The following is a 20,048-nucleotide window of genomic DNA, read 5'->3' on the forward strand; positions in this document are numbered from 1 at the left end:
TTTGCCATTTGCTCTTGTTCCTGAACTCCAGTGAGTTGCCCTCTGACAACGTTTTTATGTAGGGACAGTCTACAAAGGGAATCAGAGATCTGGATTAATTTCTGCCTTCCCCCTGCACTTTTTTTTTTTCCTTAGCTAAGTTTTTCAACATGGATCAGTTATCTGATCTGTTTCACAGTGTGAAAGAACAATTTTTGGCACAACTAAGCAGGTGGTGCTTTAATAAATGGGAGTGAGCAGCTGTGGGAGGAAACAGTAGGAATTCCTCATCTGCATATTGCTGCTGAAGTTTCTGAATAAACGTAATCTTGAAGAAAATTTTCTAAAAGCATCATCTTTAAACCATGTTTATCTGCTTGAATTTGCATAAAGATAGAACAAGTTTTAGATGCACTCATGTACTTCTAAATTTAGTAGTTCTGAATAGTGATATTATAATTTCGATGCTATTTTGATTATTCTCTGTTTAATATACTTAGACTTTTCTCATCTTATAAACTATTCAGAAATGCAATTTAGGTAGGGCACACTGAAAAATTTCTTTTATAATACTTTTCTGCATATATGAATAGCTGTGGGTGTTTTTGTGATCTGCTCAGTGATAGCAGTTCTAAACTACTCTAGTTTGACTGAATTTTGTTTTCTGATGGCCAGAGTTGCTTATGTGCCATTGCTCCTTGTTTGTCAGAGTAGGTATGAAAATATTCATGTAACTTACCTGTTTATAACACTGTGTTTATCATCTGTTTGTGAATGTTGTAGGCTCCATCTGCAGATGTGCTACAAGTGGAAGGAAAAGCAATATCAAAAATTAAACCAGATGAAATTCAGAAAGAGCTACAAGAGGAACACAACTTGCAACAGTCTTTGTCTTTCCTGTGCACTCATGCTTCAAATGTCAAGTAATTTTTTAGTCTTACTCCATTACAATGAAAATAATATTGGAAATGTATTAAGTTATAAATGCATAGCATGGTAGATAAGTATGGAGAAGAAATAATACCAACCCCCCAAATCTGGATCTGAACACTTGCAATTTTGTGCAAGTTCTGAGTTAACTATCAATTTTAGTTTGGTATCTCTAGTTTTAGTTTGCTACTTATCTCCTTGAAATAGTACTGATTTACAGTTTTTAAAGTCTAGAAGGCATGTTCATTGCTGCTGTATGCCGATGAAACTTCTCTTGACTGCAGCAGAGGCTGAAGTTGCTTATGTGGGGGTTGAATTTGTCCATATAATTCCAAGCATAATCTAATCAAAATAATTAAAAACAAACAATGGAAAATACCACAAATTTAATATAAGCAATGCCAGCTGTAAGTCATCATCTTTAAATAGAGAAGATGTATTAAAAATTCATTAACTTGAATTTGTATTACAGTCAGAGCTTGTATGAAATTCAGGAGATTTTACAGAGCTGTAATTTAAGGACAACTGCTTATTACCTTGCTCTTGTCATAGGTGGCATCTGTCATTCTGTAGTAGGAGTGCAGATTACGATAGTATAGCCCGTGTCCTAATTTAACTGATCCTGTCCATCCCATGTCAAGTGAGACTCTTCAATTTTATGGTCTTCCCTACTAATAAGATCTTTATGGCTGCCTTTGTTTGGATGTACCATAAGTTGCTTCCTCACTTTTCTCTTTACTGAGGTTAAAAAAAAAAAAAAAGCAGGGGAGAAAAAAAAAAAGGCAGCTTTAATTATTAGCTTTTGTTGTTCTTAGGGTCCTGAAAGGTCTATTGGATACAGAAGAGAGCCTTTTTATGGCAGGCCTGAAGTTTGTAAATGGATAATACTTTCAATTAAGTAGCTGAGAATAGTCATGGGAAAAGAATGCTTAAGTTTATGAAACAGTCAAATTGGCATTTAAGTGACCCTTTGCATGCCATTGCTTATCTGCATTGCTTAAAGATCATTTGGTTAGCAAGATTATATATTAAAACAAATAGTGACAACAGACAATGAGTGTTTTACCTTCAATAAATACTTACTGTCAGATTATCAATGGTGCAGAAACTGCATGATTTTCTAAAAAACCTGTATTTAGTGCATTAAGTAAAGGTAATGTAGGCCACACACATAGTATTGTTTCTTCATGTCCCCTTTTTCAAAGAATGATAAATAGTCTGTTCTAGGAGAGTGTGTGCTGTAAAAACATTCACCTTTACCTGCAGCATGCCCTAAATATTTTAGTTTACATTGATAAAACATTCAGTCATTTCATTCAATGAAACGATAAACTTCTATACAGGAACAGTAATGATACTGCAATTAAAATAACATTCAAACTGTTTTAATTTATTTAAAATAAATTACAAAATGTTTGAGAAAAAGTTCCTAGTTGATTTTAAAATCATTTTGCCCACCTTTGTTTACAGAAATCACTCCAACTGTTTTAAGTTCAAAGTTAAATTGTTTGCCTATTTTTATTTTTAATTGCATGATTATTGCATTGCAGAGAAAGTGAACTGTGTTAGAACATCCTGAGGTAAAATACCACATACATTTATGGAGATCATGTACTCTTCAGTTAAAAAAGCAGTGAGATTTTTTTTTTCTAATTTGAAATTAATGTGGTCTGTTTGTTAAAACACTGATCTCTGATTTCACACTCTGAAACAGTTGCTTATTTTCATCTGTGTTGTAAAATGAATGAAATGACTTCCAAAAAAAACTGTCCTTCTCATCAAACAGGGTTGTTGTAAGTGTGCCTTAAATGCTAATCAGTCTTGTGTGATGTGTTGCTTGAGTTGCTTTTCAAACTGGATATTTAATTTTTAAGTTTAACTACCAGATTTTATTTCATAAGCTTGATCCTGTTCTCATTCAGAAAAAAAAATGCCACTAATTTGAGTAGAGGCAGTAGTAGATTATAAGATCTGGTGAAAATGTCTTGTTGAACCATGTCAGTGAGTAGTCTCTTTTATATATGTTATTTCTATGTGTTACATATAATTATCACATATTATGGCTTGACAAAAATATTTTAAGCACTTTTTTTTATTAGAATAAACAGACTTTCATTGGCATTCTTATTTGTGTTGCGTTGTCAAGTGCCTGTAAATTTAAGGACTCAAACTGCATTAACATAATAGAGATATATCTGGTATCATTACTTGATATGATGAATTCTTAATAGTGAGTCAAATTCGTGCTATATTGCATTTTCATGTTTTATTGTGTTTTTTTTTGACTTTACATATGTAATTTTTGTTTTACTTTTTTGCTGTCACTATTTTTCAGGAAAAGTAAGTAATATAACGTGTTTTTTTTTTTTTTGTAACTTGAATATGTATTGCATGATTAGATTAGTCTTGTGTTTTTTTCTTTATTTTGTAGTTCTTAACAATTTCCACTTTTGTAATATCTCTTTATAACACAAGGCATAGTTCTCAATAAAAGAAGCCGGTTGTTGTGAGTGACATTGCCTTCGCATAACCTCAGAAAAAAAAAATTAAACCTGAAAACTATTCAGTATAATTTCAAAGCTGAATTATAACCATTTTCATTTAAGATTTTCTCTTAAAATATGAAGGTATTTATGAACTTTAATTGAAAGTAGCGTATATTTGTGGAGTCATTTCTGATCTTTTGCATCTCAGACATTTTCCATATACTGCTTTTCACATTGTAACTGTCGGCACCTTAGACATTTATTAACTTTTTAGAGTTCATACAGTAGCTGGAGACTGTTTTTAGAGCTTGATCCATGGCCTGTGGAAGTCAATAGACTTTCATCACCTTCAGCACGACTTAGATTGGAGGGTTAAATGGTAGAATTTTTTAGTTATTAACTTTTCAAAGATAGTCAAAGACTCGTGTTTCCTGTAAAATCAACAGATGAATTGAAATGCTAGGAAAAAGTTCAAGTGATAGCATATCATAAAACTAATTCAAAGTTTTAAGGGTGTTTACAAGGTACTCTGTCATGAGAGAGAATGTGCAGATGAATGTATAAATAACATTTTAACATAACATTTATTCACATGCCCAATTTAAGCTATAAATCTACATTACTTAGTTGGTTTAAATTTTCAATGGAGCAAGTGAAAGATCCACGTAAGTTGGAAAGTAAAAGTGCTACTACTGTAGTTATCTTCTAAAAAATAAAATTATTACCAAAATTTTTGCTTTCACCACCTGTTTTTTTTTCCCCTTTTCCCTAAATAATAATATTTCTAGTAGAACTTATCAGGCAATTTTTGCCAAGTGTTTATATGAACAATTTATAACCTGTGATCTGTTATGTCATGATCTAGTATGAGATAAATCATATACTTTTACAATACAGAGAATAGATATTAAGATTCTTGATTTTTCTTTTTTTTCTCCTTTCTAGAGGTCAACATTATCCAAGCATTCATCATCTATGTACTGCTTTTCCTAGTTTTACGTTGCCTCCATATTTACAATTGGCTTCTAGAATTTATCATACTTTCGACAGAAAAGGTCACAATATCTTGTTTACAGCAGAGGACATGGACAATAAGCAAGAAGAACCAATCTGCTCTAAATATATTTATTTGAAAGAGCAAGCTGAAAGGAAGAGGTATGAATTTAATGTCAGTATTGCTATCATTTAATGAATTTTGTAAATTAAAGGATTATATTTCAAGAACTTGGTGGTGTTTTAGTATTTGGTGGTTTCACAGAAGTGGTAAATATGTATATTTTTTTCTCTTGTTTGGTAGATGTGCCTAAAGATAACTAGTCCAAAGGCTTGTCTTGCTTAGAATGTAATTTTTTTTTTTCAAGAATAAATTGCATTTTGTAGACACATTTTAAGTTATATGTCACAATTTGTTATAAATATATGAATTTTTATACTTCATTCTAGTCAGGAGAGGTCCTACTTAAATCACAAGAAATGCTGAACAAATAGAGTAGTTTTTTTTGTGAACGTAAAATGCTACAGGAGTAAAAGGCTTGAAGTGTGCAGTCACTAGCCTTTTATCGTAGAGACAGTCTTACATAAATCCTGATTCTACAAGCACTTAGGAACAAACTTTAAGTAATTGTGTGTAGTTCTGTTGAGTTCAATACATACACAAAGTTAAGCACATACAAAACTGGGACTTCGAGTAGACTTATAGTCAATAGTACTTATTGTATACATAAGAGGTATTTGTGTGATAACTGTGGGATCCCGCATCTTTAATAAATGAGAAACTGAATTAGAATAAACAAAGTACATAATCATTATTTTTTCTGAGGTTGATGCAGCATATGAAGAGATCTGTCAAAAAAAAAAGGTTCTGTAAGAAGTAGTGAGGAAATCTTAGTATTTATAATAAACTTACTTTTATCAAGTTATTGCATTAGCACTTGTTATATGTGATGGTAGTAAATTCCTAGACCTTTGTTTTTTTGAACATATTTTACACTAAAATAATGTGAAATAAGACTAAGGAATGGATATGAAGAATATTCATTTTTCACCGCCTATTATTTCAGTTATATATATATATATATAACTTATATATATATTATAGTTATATATATATATATACAAGTTATATATATATATATATATATATAGTGCCTATGTAATAAGGTCAAAAATTTTAGAAGTAGTCTTTATATTCTCAAGTTTTTCCTGATGATTTTTCAGACTGGCAGTTTGCTTACTACTTATAATTTCTGTGCATCACTAACTCCAGAAATATAAAATTATTGCTCATGAAGTTTGTATTGATCTAAAGAATAGTACAGTGGTAAATAAGGATGGGTCAGTTTTACAGGGCATTTTATATAGCTTGTTAACTTGGGCTCCCTTGAAAAGCATGCATTTTACTGCAGCCAAATGCAAGGTCATAAGGATAAGAATAGGGAATAGGGGTCATCCTTTGTAGAAGGGGAGGTTGTATCCTGAAAAGCAGTAACTCTGAAAAGGAGCTTTGCACTCTTGAAAGATAAGCAACTGAAGATGGGCTATGTAATACTCTCAAAACTTTAAATTAAACATGTTTACCTTAAAATGAAGGATGTGAGACATGATCAATAAAATAGAAAAAGTTTTGGGATTAGAAATATTGTATAGAGCTTTTTTGCTCCATGTAAGTGCTCTAATAACTAAAACAGTCATGCCACCACTTGTTTTCTCTCCTGGCTGCATGACTTCTGCATTCTTTTCTGCTCAACAGAACCACTTCCTGTACCCACAATGGTCAAATAATGTAATGGTGAGTGAGGTTTGAATCCTCAGATAAGCAATGAATTCTCATTTCCTGGCTCTGTGCTTCATAGCAAATCATCATAAAGAGGTGGAAATCACTCTTTTTTTTCTCCCCCGTTGACTGTCTTACAAAAAAAAAGGAAAAAAAGGATGCTGTTAGAAGGCTTCATTCTCAGGATTTGAAATGGAGGGAAATTTCTAATGTCCTTGAAAAATTTAAGCTCAAGAGAAGGGCAGCAGATTTCCTGTTGGCTAAATCTGTGGTTCTTCATATGCAGGTTTGCAGGAATGTTGTACACTTAATGCACCTAGCAGAGTGTTCTAAATACCATTCTGGGGGAGCAAACAGAAGTTTCGATTCCTGTATGTGATCATTCTTTTACTTGAATACCCGTTCTGTATTAATACACTTAAAAAGATCATTATGTTGGTTTCTATATAAGAGATGGTTTGACTCTGTAACCTTCATGGTTTAGTTTCTGATACAAAAGAATCTGTAAATGAAAACTTAACAGACCCAATACTTGATGTTTCAGTCTAGACAGACTGGGAGTTAACTGTCAGATTTCAATATATAGCAATGCAAGTAACTTCTGAAACTATCCATTGCTTGTGGCCTTTAAATGAAGGCTGGATTGCTTTCTGAGATATATCCTTAGTTTCACTCCAGAGAATTGTGATTTTGATGCAGGAATACTAATTAAAATTTTATTATCGTTATTATTTAGAAGATCAGGTTGGATTGTCATAAGGTTTCTTTGACCATAAAATATGAATCCATAAAATTGCTGTATGAAAGTTCCTAGATGTTGAACTCTTTTGATGTAGTTGAGATTGCTCCAACCTTCAAGCATGGCATTATTTCAAGGTAGAGGAGTAGGCCCTGATCTTTCCCTTTGGTTTGTGAGAGCTTCTGCTTCTTTCAGGAATGTGGATAACAATATCGCTCATGGCCATAACTGGAGCATTTGCTTTTGACTGAACATTGTTTTCTGTCTGTTGGACAGAAAGAGAGACAGACTATAAGGACTCAGTGAGAAGGACAGTTATGAGTATTGTTAACAGGGGTTTCGGCATACTGGTAACTTGGCCATTGATTATTTTGCAGGTTATGGGGAAAGAGTCTTTAATGAAATTCTGAGAAAATAAGTTGATGGCCGTAGGCAGCTTTTCTCAAGAATGAGAGGCAGCATGAGTATGGGCAAAAAGGTGTACAAAAAGTAAAAAAATAAAAAAAGGGGGGGGGGGGCAAAAAACACCCTTAGGAAGTCAGTAATGGAGTTAGAAGTCACACAGAAATAGAAGTTGGTACCACTTTACTAGTCTAGAGATGACAGGAAAAGGAAAGTCTTAGCTTCGAAAGCAGAGGAGCATCTTATATTTGAATTAGGTCCTTTTTTCATGTTACTTCAGAGTGGGATAACATTCAAAACAAGGATCTATGCCTATGCAGTAAAACTTCAAATGAACAAGAACAGAACAACAGAATGAGTGAACAGAACAAAGTGGCGCTTGTCTAGGTTAAAGGAACAGATGCTGCAGCAACTATGATTGTTTTTTGGGGGAGATTAGGAAAAAACTTTAATTCTAGAATGTTGTGAATGTTACCTGTCTTCTGAGTCTGAGCGAATGATGGGGTGCTAGCCATCGTGATAAAGAAAGTAGTGGGGATGTCAGGAAGACTGAAAAGGGAAAAGGCTCATGAGATCCTTGTACTTCAGCCTTGCTGAGTTAGCATTGGCAGCTTAACATCACCAAGAGGAAGATGATTTGGTGTTTTTGTTGGTGCAGAACAATGATGAATCACACTGATTCATTATCACAGAGAGCAAACTTGTATAATGTCTACTTGTACATGTTACTAGAAATAGCAGAGGAAGAAGAGAAACAAGTAGAAGACAATGCCTTGAGATATGCAGGAGGCGTAAAGAGTTAGATGGGAGTAGAACTAAGAGACAGGAAATGCAGAAGCTATGGGAGGATAGGACATGAAGAAGAGAATGGTTTAGTTTTCAAGAGGAAGCCAACAGGTTGAGGATCAGCCAGAGGTTTATAAGGCAGAAGAAAGGTTTTGGTGGAGATTCACATTCCCACAGATGAGGAGAATTAAAGTTTAAAAATAAGCCCATACCAAAATTTCTTATGGAATTCGTTTGGTCCTGGAAAACTAGAAAACTAAACTCTTTGGAGCACTGCCATCTAGTGGCACTACCTACCACAATCCATCTGCTTTTAATTTTTTAAAATGGCTTGACTTGAGCCTTGAAGGTAAGAGGTATCATTTGTCTGGCACTAATTTCAGTTTATTTATGCTTTTCACACTTTATTGGTGATCAATTCTCCACAATTGGCTAATTTCACAAATACAAACAATCTAACTAGGGGTAAGCATGATTTCTATGTAGTGGATAGTAAAATTCAAATGACTTTGTCAGATGTTTAAATAGCAATAGATCTATGTTCTTCAGATTTTTAGTACCAGTTCTGAGTTCTTCTACAAAAGAATCTTGTTTGGCTGTTACAAAGTCCAAGCAAGCCTTCAATAGTAAGATTTTACATTAGATCACATCAAGAAAGCGATAACGTGTATGCTTTAAAGTCTTGTCTTCACTGTGAAAAATATTCACAAGTTTAAACAAACAAACAAACAACTTTTCATTCACATCTGCAGAAAATATGTAGCAGAGCAGGGTATAACGATTTATCAATATGTAATGTTCCCAGGGTCAGCTATAAGCCTCTCCTGGGATTGACTTTATGGAGTTTATTTTGTAAGACATCAAATGTTCCTTTCTTTTGCTGTCCTGTTTAATCTTGACATACTCTACAGACAACAGTTCTTTGGGTGTTAGAAATGCTGCTACTTTAGCTATGAAGACAAGCGTTAGTCAGAATATATTTTTATGAATGTTATATATGGACAATCAAACCTGCTCCTGGCAGATATCCTACCAAATTTTTAACAGGGTTTGTAGCTTCATGTTATGTTTGTTAAGCAATGCCTGCATTTCACTGAGACATTTTGATTTTCTCTATATATATATATTTACCTGCAGATGGAAATGAAATATTATTAGATCACTATTATTATTGCTTAGAACTTTCCTCCATGTTGCTTCTGTCTTTTAGAAATGAAAAGTCTGAATGTTGTTTCACATTAACTCACGTTTTATTACTTAAACTCACTGGTTTGAAAACTATTTATGACAAAAGTGCCCTAAAAGAGCGACAGCTTTTTTTATGTTTTTCACTTAAAGCACTCTTAACAGCCAAATGCTAAAGAATCTTTTAATTGTTTTATACCTTTCTGTATCTTGTGTAACTTCACTTGACATTCCTTTTATGCAGACTCCCACCTTGAAGAGTCAGAACCATCAAATACTTAGATGTAAAGAAAAACTAGGAAGGCTAAACAATTACCAAAAGTTAGGTTTTCAGTTCTTGTCTTACTTCTCTTTAAGAAATAAGTCCTTTGTCAAAGCCTCCACTTGAAGAAAGGAACATTCCAGAAAGAGTTCAAGAAGTACTCACAGATCTATAATCTTTGTGTGTAAGAACTACAACTTCTGCACTAGTGCTACATTTTAAAGATTCCTTTTAACATCCAGTACTTCAGTAGCATTTTGTTTGCTAAATCAAATGGCTTGTTCTCTGTTATGCTGAGACAGCCCCCTCCTTCTCCCCCCATTTACAGAGTGTTTTGGTAATTCAAATAGGTCTTAAAATGGAAATATGTTGCACTTAACAACATATATTAACATTAGTGAGAATCAAGTCAACAATAACAGATATATGTCTGACAGTGACATTTCAGGTAACAGAAATTACACACTTTAGTTCCACAAAGGCACAAGAAAACTTCATTATTAATTTATTGTTTGCAGAAAAACTACCCCAAACCTAATTAACACCAGTAGATGTCAGTGTTGGCATATGCCAGTGTGCCAACATATTGAGAAAAGTCAAGTATTACATGCATTGTACATTTTACGTTATATATATTTTACAAACATATACCTGAATATATTAAATTGAGTGTGTTTAGATGTTCTTTGGTACATATATTGTATTTCACCATTTATTATATTCTGTACTTATAGTACAATAATAAGTATATAAGTGACAACATAAGTAATTATTATATTATAAAACAAGCAAAAACAAGAATAGCTAAAAATATAGATGATTTTCCTATCCTCCGTAAAGTAAAAAATATTCATTATCATTTTGTATATAAATCCTGTAAAATACCTTTGTAAGTGCCAGAAGATAATAGAGCTGGAACAGTGGTTGCTACTTTTCTCTAAAATAGTTTCACTAGTTTGGTAGTAGTAGTAGGTTCTTCAGATCTGAATTTCCCTTTCCAGGTGCTAAGAACAAAGGAAATAGAGGTAGAGTAGTTATATAGGATTATATGTATATATGCACATGCATATATAAATATACTTACATGTGAGTTACACTGTGTTGTGTAAAAGTGTTCACTATTTTTGAAATTGAAACGGTGATAGGAAATTAGGATGTATAATTACTTCATACTGAAGCTTTCTAAAGTGAAATATTCCTTTTGCAATGTGATTGCCATAGGTAAGTTTATTTAAAATATGCAAGCAAACAATAATCAGAATCCAATCCCAAAGTAATCACAAAAAGATACTGGTCAAAACCATCCAGACATTCCTGCTGAAATTGTTTCTCTTTGGCATTTAAGTTTATCTGACCAGTACTGCACAGTACTTGATGTGTATTTGCCATGCGTGAAGCTATCCATAAAATGCATTTCATACTAACTTAGAGGTTAGGTTATATTTTTCTTGTGACTTCATGCAGTATACACCATAGACCTAATCATGAAAGTTGTCTTAAAGTTATACAGTGTGTGGCTGTACCAGGTTTCTGCCATGTATTAAGTCATTTCAATCTTTAGTTCGTCCCTTCAAAGAAAAAAGTTCGGTTTTGTCATTATTGATTTCTAATATGATTAAAAATTTACCTGATTTCTTATTTTTGTGCTTTTAATACCTGACAGCATCCAAGCAAATTATTCATCTTCTGTGTTGCTGCAGACTTTGTTATGAAGGAGTTCCTGTTTCAGAACAGTTCCAGAATAATCAGACAGATGGGATTCACTCTCTTCCTCATACATCAAAAACTCCAGCTAACTGGCAAAAAATAGCTGAATATAATCTTAAAAAAACACAACTGCAACTGGTAGGAGAGAAAGTAAGAAATAATTTTAATATTTCATGTATTTGCACAATTCAAGGTGTATGAAGCACTTAGGAAATAAAGAGCTTTTGATTTTTTGACATTTGACAAGATGCATTATAAAAATGTGTATGAAATTTTTTATTGATGGGGAATGTCATTCTAAAACCTCATGTCTTAATTCTTAATTCCTCTTCTGAAATAATAAAATATGCTAATTAATAACAAAAAAAACCCAAACACTAAAAGGCCAGGTAGTTCTTTCAGGCTGCAGAGCCCTATGCCTCACAAGATTTCACTGTATTTGGTGTATGTTTTTTTTTTTTTTTTGTTGTTTTTTTTTCTTTTTCAAAATCATGTTTAGAAAAAGTTGTATTTTATCACCTAATTGTTCAAATTCAATACAGCATTAATAAACTGTGTTTGTGTTAGCTGATAACTGAATTGTATTGGTTTTGAAGGTTTCCATTTATCCAGAAGCTTTAAAAATGTTTTGGGCTCCTGTTCCACCAAAATTCTTTGCTCCAATTTCTTCTATGAAGGAAATTTTATTTCCTAAATATGAGGTAAATATATAAAAAATATTTTTAGTGCTCTCATCTTTTGCAGCAATGTCATTTTCTAACACTATAGTTGTTAACTGTAATAGTTGTATTTTATGCTTCTACCTTATTAACACTTCTGTACATTGTAAGCTCTTTATATAAGTTGTTGTACAGTTTGTAATAATATGTATTGAATGGTATTGTTTAATTTCAGTTTCTACAATAAGAAAGTGTCTGGTAGCAGTTATTCTTAATTATCATTTACTATTATATTATCTTGCTTATGTCTTTACATTTATGTTGAAAGCCACTTTCGCACAGACATTCTTCTGCTGTGCTATGCTGGCTGTGATACATATTAAAATGTGATATAATTATCACGTCAAACAAGATCTATTTTAGAAATTGCCACTGTTTTTGAGGTTTGAAATGTTTTGAATTTAAAATCTCCGCTACAGTTATATTGTTGTGAGAGGTAAGCCATTTGTGTAAGTCTGCATGCCTATTGCATGTCCATATTCGTAGCACACTGCACCTTCCTATGTCAAAAATTACAGAAAAACTAGCATTTCACAACCATTTCACAACTCTGTGTAATATATAAAGCATGCTTATTACTGCTGTCAATTAATCCATGCGTAATTCTGACGTAGTTTGTCATATCCTAGCCCTACTGACCTGAACCGAGAGCTGTGTTGTTGTTACTATATGGACTACTGTGACCTGACATAAATTACCAAGGCTACAGATAAAAACTTTAGAGAATCAGGTAGCAATAATCACTTCCCTCAGGTTATTTGCCCCTTTTGCACCGTGTAATTCTTGATTGCATTAAATTATGTGTTCTACTGACTGTCCATTAGAAGCTTATGAGAAATGGCTTCTGTGATACTGGTCTTGATCACCATAACTCTTTAGCTCAATTATGTTATAGGCTTAATTTACTTGTTAATATGGTCCCTGTAGCTGACAAATAATAATGTTGCATGTGTTCAAATATGTAAATATATTATCATTTCAGAGCAATGTTATTGAAGATGTTGTATTTGAAGACTTTTTAATTGATTACGAAGAGTTAGAAGCTGAGCAAGATGATCATGATTTCTATGATTATGTACAGGTGTGTATTACGGTGCTTTAATGTAATTAAGCTTAGCAAAACAATTCTTATCTTGAAGTTGTAAGACAAAATATGTCTGTATAGGGGACTTCTAGAAGCAATTTTATGTTAGATATATCTCTGCAAATGAAAAACAGTATTTATATTTGGTTCATTTTTGAATAGATAGAAAATACTAAATCTCACTTTTTAAAACCTTAGACTGTGCTTGGAAAGAGTCACTGCATATTTTAAAGATAATTCTTATTTTGCATGGCACTAGGTGATGTTTTAGGAGAGGGACTGTAATGCCCTCCCCTGTAATAGAGATTTTGGAGAATATGACATATCTCAACAGAGATATTCCGATTATGGAATCCTGACAATTTCAAATACCTTTGGTCTCATTCATAGAGTGTAAACCCACTACAATGAGTGGATGTATTTGCAGCCAGAAATGGGGTAACTGAGTATACCATACTATTACTGCAGCTGAGTTCCCAGATATAATTTAGTGATTGGAAGTACTGTTTTATGTTTTAATTAAGGGCTACAACTGTAAGTTGGGACTGTTAGAGCTGTTAAGATCTGTTGGATGATGTGTTTCCTATTTGAAAGTAAAACATGCTGGGCAAGACATATTTGCTTTTGCCCTTGAAAGAAGCTTTTAAATAGTGACAATAGATATCTGAGGATCTGTGATTCAAGAGTATGTGACTTGAAGATAACATGGAAGCAGAACAAAAAGATAAATACCATTATGATAAAGGAACACTCGCTGCTTTGAACATTTCTTGCAGGAGTTGACTACAAATAATGAGGAGAATCTTTTAATATCTAGTATGTCAAAAAGGAAGTGTTCTGTGATAAGCTTTGCATATCTCCTACATTCATGGGCAGCAGCAACTTTAAATTGTTATTTTATATTTGGCTAAAATATTTTACCCATACTATGTTGGTACCATATTGTGGTACCTCTTCTGTTTTCCTGTACTAGTAGGTCTATTCTATTAAAATGGATTAAAACCAGATGAAGCAGATAGAGGTATTGTCATTGGAAGTGATTGTTGTGGTGATTGTATGTGGCTGTTTTGTTGCCTGGGGTTCCCAAGACAGGAATATCTGTGTGACTAAAGTGATTTATTGTGGAGTGAATGTGACACTTTTAAGAATGATCTGGCTTAAAGCATTTTCTTTGAAAAGACATGTCCATACACAGTAAATCCATTATGGGTGATTAACAGTATGGAATATTCACAGTATGTTCTGAGACTGGAGCATCTACGTAGAATACAGATACATCCATAGAACATGTCCACTGAATGTGCTTGTTCTATAGTGTTAATTGATCTGAGTATTTTGAATGTGACTGGGATTTTTGGACACCTGGCAATGGAAATGGGCATAACACATCCAGAAATCTAGACAAATGCAGTCCTTACTCTAGTTTGGCAAAAGTGTATGTGTATGTGGTTTTTTTTTTTGTGTGTGTGTAAAGGTTCAGATTTCTTTGGGCATTAGTTCTGCTTTTAAAAGCAGAATTTATCTGAAAGCTCTATTCATAGTAGACTCAGATTCATTTAGAGTTATTTTCACTTTTTCTTTTTTCTATAGACAAAAGCTCTGAGAAGATGCCAGTCCTTGCCAAATTTTTCTGACAGTGACAACTCAGTGGTATTATTTTATATTTACTTTGATTTGTTCCCAAAATGTGATTTTGTAGAAATTCTTTCACTGAACTGAAGATTTTCATATTAAATGCAAAAACGAGAGTCTCAGAGGTCTTTTTCTAGGGGTTTGGTTACATTCAGTATTTTCATTTCATAATAGGAGAACATAGCTTTGCAATGAGAACCCCTATTAACGTTACAGGTATTTAGAGAGGTCTCTCTTTTTGGAGAGAGATCCTTTGGAGGAATCTATACTCCTCTAACCTGAAATAAGTGGAACAACATATCTGAGTAAAGATTTGCAGCATCAGATCCTTGCATTTCAGACATATCAGGGCATCGACGTTAAGTTTTCAATCTAAGTGTTATGTACTCTTATGTCTATAGAAGTAACGTTAGGTGCTTCACAAAATACATAAAGCTGCAATAAATAATGCAAATTTTACACTTGTGCAAAGATGAAATTTATAGCATTATATAGATAGTATTTTATTAAGAGATTTGTTTTTGAGTAAGAAAAAGTATAAGTATATATTAAAAACCTCTATATAGTCCATAAAGACCTGCATAAAATATTTTAAGGATGGATATAAAGTATAGTGGCAGTTGAAGCTGTATACAATAATAAATTAAATAATTTAAACACCATATCTGCAATTTAACTAAGCACTGATGCTTGATTTTAAAATATCAGAGTTTCATGTTCTAATAGAAGTAGTCTTGTTAAGTGCTTCACTTGTTTGTTTTTTTTTTCAGATTAACAAGTGCTTTTCTCTGTAAATTTCAGGCAGTGGACATGAAATTGCATTTTCATTTTTTTAACAAATATGTGTTATGTCTTATACTACAGTTTAAGTTAGACCAGCGTACTGGAATTAACAAAAAGAGTGAGAAGCAATACATTTTTTGTTGTAAATATTACTTGCTTAATAAGTAATTACAATTAAACACCAGAGCACAACATTATTCATTTGGTTTTGATCTCATCAGGTGATTCAGGGACAGGGGCACAAAATATAAGAGTACATAATTCAGTTCAGATCTTAACTGTGTTTCCAGATAATACAATTGTACTTCCAAATATAATACTAAGTCCTCCTGTCTTTTGTTCTGTGGTCATGAAGATATCTTTGTTTGTCTTTTTGCATATGCCACCACCAGTGGCATACATTTTTGGTTTTAAAATTTAACTTTCCTAAAAGGATTTCTACTTCTACTTGGAAGTATCTGCTTCAAATTTCTTGTGATAATCTTCTAGAGATGATTAATTTTAGCCCCTTATGAGCTTCAAATAACTTTCATTTAATGTTTCAGATCTTTGTTTTAACGCATAGGTATGTAGATTTTTTTTCCCCGTTCAATGCTATAGATATCCTCAGCAGTGTAATTTCCCTGTAGCTCTTTTTGTCTTTATGTTTTTATATAAAAGAAAATCCAGTCCACTCAAACTAAGAATATGCTATATATAAATCTTATTTCAAATGAACATCTAAATAAAGTTTCCTTTTTTTTTAACAGATAAGTTTAATTAAGAGATCAGTCTCAGCTGTGGAGGTGGCTGCTTTCAAATGTGAAACTAAGTTAAAGATGTCATCTAATTTCAAAACCAGCATGAAAGAGTTGGAGGTTATGAAGCAACGGATAGCTGAGCCAAAGGTTGAGAGAGAGATTGGGAAAAGCTCCCCTACCAAGCATCTATTGAATCAAGCCCGTGATGATCCTCAGTCAATGCAGACCGACACACCAGTGGAAAAAATGCCTACTTCAACTGGACAAGAGGATAGTGAGAATATTTTACTTGTGCAGAGAGCTGAAAAGGCTGGAATTAAATATACCATTTTCCCAAGAAGAAAGAAAACAAAGAAATCAAAGAAAACAATAAATCCTAGAAAACTAGAAGCTGTGATTAAGATATTAACTCAACCCCCAAGGATTCTTAAAAGGTTTTCTTTAATTAGTGTATTGACATTTTAAGGAATGTATTTTAATTTGTAGCTATGTTATATAATTACAGGTTTAATCTTCTTACATATTAAGTGTTGCTCTGAAATTAATTAATAATAGCTTATTTATTTATAATGCATTTTTTTTACTGTGTGAGATATCTTTAGGACATTTAGTATATATAGCGTTTTAAACAGAAGTGGCATGATTTCATGTAACAGCAGAAGAATCTTTATCTCAGTGTAAATACAAGATTAAAAATAGTCAAAATCCTTTCTTCTGAAAGATGAGGAAATTCTAAGTTCTCAGGAAACTGAAATGCTAGGCTGCACTAACCTCAGTTGTACCATGAACAATGTTGATTACGTGAAGCAAGTGATTTGCTTTTTACCTTTTATTTTTCTGTATCACTCTAAATATTTTTCTAGTAAATGGTTGTTATTTATATATTTATGACATAGGATACTTTACAAAACATCCAAGTTGTTTTTGTTTTGGAAGAGTGATATTTCTTAAATACTTGTTGTGAGCTACAAAAACTCCCAAAGGTTGTCTGTTTTTGTGTGCAGTGTCCGCATTGTACTTATATTTATGCTTAGGCCTGGTCCTTCAGACCAGTTTCCTATTCAGCCTTTCCTTTTTTCTCCTCCTTTTTTTCTCCCACCTTTCTTGAGGTTTATTGTTATGAAAATAAAAGATGCTTAAACTATGGTGTGATATACTGGTATGCTGAGCTGTCAGTAAGGGAGATGGCGGTCTTTTTCCAAAGCCTTGTTTTAGACAGTACTGTATGTTTGCTGTTCATGGCTTTCATATCACTTTTGCTGAACCCTCTTTTTTTCCATATTTGAACTATTTTACATGCCATTCATGCATGGGATTGCTTTATTTTTTCTTCAGTTTCCTTTTTTTTTTCCCCAGTGGGATCCTTATGTATAAAATATTATAAATGTTAGATAAATATTATAAATATGTATATGTATAAAATATTACCTCTGTATTCTCTCTCTAACATATAATTGGCTGGTAAGTTAAAAAAAAATATCACTAACAAGATAATTAACAATAGGTTTTTCAATTGTTGACTGACAGATTGTAATTTGATATTGTTAACATATTTGGGAATATTTAGTTAATTTCAGTAATATTTTTCCTTAGGTCCGTGTCTCTGGGAAGACTTCCTACTCATGAGAAATTCGTTATCAAGTTGTCTCCAGCAATCAAAGAATATCGGAGCCCCAGCATTCCTTGTTTGTTAGATTTTGAAAAGTTTGCAAAAGTGAGGGGTGGAATTCCAAAAGAAACTTCTGCTCGCGCATGGGTCAGTGCAATCTGGAACAGCTGGTTTGATGAAACTTTCCCTCCTAGTGAGAATGCTTCTGAGGGTATTGAGCTACTAAAAGGAACTAATGCAGTGGACTCTCAAGAAGCAAATCTACCAATAGAATTAGTTGACTCAATACAGCCTGTTCTGCTTGAAGGTGAAACAGTTAGTATTGATGATTTAGAAGAAGAAGTAAGAAGACTGACTGAGATAATAGAAAAGGATGAGCATCCTTCAGCTTTTCACTATTGCAGGCGTGGAGCAATACAAAAAAAGTTAGGGAAGTTAAAGTCAGCTATGGAAGACTTGGAAAAAGTAAGTTTCCAAGCTACTTGGCTTGGAAAGCCATTTTCCTCCTATCAAGCACCTTGATAAAAGTATCTGAATTCATCAATAGGTGGTGATTAGACACCTATTGCTAACATGTAACAAATATATTTTTAATTTCTGCAAAAGCATAGTGAACAAATAAAATGAAAAATAATGTATTTCCTGTTTATGATTGTCATTTCACATGAATTTTATACAGTAATAATAATGTTTTTCCATGTGTTTATTCAACTTTTAAAAGTTTTTTTTATAGTGCTACGAAAGCCGCCATTACTTCCACCCAATACCCTGAACAACTAACCAGAAGAAAACAAAACAGTAAAAACATTGTCCCAAAAAATATATAAATAAATATATAAAAAAATTTACTCCAAACTTTAGAAACAGATTGTCAAGTGTCTGAAAGGCTAAAAATTCAACACTGACAAAGTGGCATTAACCAATGGGCCAATATCAACCATCCAAATTGCTTGTAAAGCAATTACATATTTTAGTGAAAACATTATTGACACTTCTTAGATCTGAGAAATGGCTCACAGACCCAAATTTGAAAATTATTGTTGTAGCAGATCAGTCTCAGATATGTATCAGTCTCTATATTTGTTTCCATATAGCTGTTAAATATGTATTATATCTGTAGTGAATATACATCATATATATTATTTGTTTGATAATATCTGACAAATGATTTCTGTTACAGAATGTTAAGTTCTTTCTAAATGAATTATAACAGCATGGTTTGAAATGCTGATACTTTTTTCATGGGGACATGCTTATTTCTTACTTTCAAATAGGAGAGCAATGAACAAGATTGTTTCTAAGTGTTTATTCCCTGGGATTCCTGTAGGACTAATTCTGACTTTCTAGAAATAATTCAGATAACTATTTTAAAGAAATAATCAAACATGGTGATATCACAGCTGATTTGTATTTTCTACTGCATGCTGGTAGATTGGACTCTGATTCTGCATCTTTGTAAGCACACTGTTTTTAAATGAGTGCATCAGCCATACTTTTCACGTTTCTGGATTAAATAGAACCTTGTCTGTCTAAGACTTATTAAAAATAATTTCAGTGCAAAACATGTTTTCTCATTCTGTATGTACTATTGTTAGCACATTTGAGAAGTTTCTTCTGCAATATAAATTATTATTATTTATTCCTTATTTTGTTTATAGGCTATAAGCTTAGAACCGCTACTTCTTGATGCTTACTGGCATAGACATTTGATTTACCTCTTTCAAGATAAAATTTATGCTGCTTTGGATGACCTAAATTTCATAACTAAGTTGAACAAAAATAAAGCAGGCAAGTATCTATGAAAGTGTAACTTAACTTTTTAAGCAGTTCATTTTTTAGTGTTTTTTTCTCTAGCTGCCTAGTTCTGCAAAAGTTTTTGTAAATATTTATCCTTACATCAGTTAGTTTATCTGTATTATAGGAAAATTACAAAGCAGACATAAATCCCCAAAGATTTGGGACAGAAAATATTTTCTAAGACAAAAATAAATACTTCATTCTTTCATTTAAAGAAAAAAAAAAGAGGACTGGTGGAAATTGTATCTACTAATTTAATGTGAAAAGCTGATAATCCTATAATGGGGACAGTGTGCTATTGTGTATTCAGTCAGTCCTGTTCTCCTGTAACCTTTACACTAGGAAGGAGGAACTTAAAAGGGAAAAGTTCCATCTGTTTGACAGACCAAGAAAAAGGATCGTTTGGTCCACAACTTGTGAAGAAGAGTTGGCAGA

General features: G+C 32.7%; 1 protein-coding gene across 1 annotated transcript in view; it reads left to right on the plus strand.

Annotated features, from left to right (window-relative positions):
* The window catches only part of TTC6 (tetratricopeptide repeat domain 6), a 64,357-nt gene that overhangs the window by 12,582 nt on the left and 31,727 nt on the right, over positions 1-20,048 (plus strand). The window contains exons 5-13 of the mRNA XM_013185720.3: positions 763-902; positions 4,341-4,550; positions 11,243-11,399; positions 11,846-11,950; positions 12,951-13,049; positions 14,643-14,702; positions 16,217-16,641; positions 17,801-18,281; positions 19,475-19,604. Coding sequence (XP_013041174.3) covers positions 763-902; positions 4,341-4,550; positions 11,243-11,399; positions 11,846-11,950; positions 12,951-13,049; positions 14,643-14,702; positions 16,217-16,641; positions 17,801-18,281; positions 19,475-19,604 — 1,807 coding nt within the window. The remainder of the gene's footprint in view (positions 1-762; positions 903-4,340; positions 4,551-11,242; positions 11,400-11,845; positions 11,951-12,950; positions 13,050-14,642; positions 14,703-16,216; positions 16,642-17,800; positions 18,282-19,474; positions 19,605-20,048) is intronic.

Source organism: Anser cygnoides, chromosome 5 (genome assembly GCF_040182565.1).
Source record: "Anser cygnoides isolate HZ-2024a breed goose chromosome 5, Taihu_goose_T2T_genome, whole genome shotgun sequence".
In the NCBI taxonomy this organism is placed as follows: Eukaryota; Metazoa; Chordata; class Aves; order Anseriformes; family Anatidae; genus Anser; species Anser cygnoides.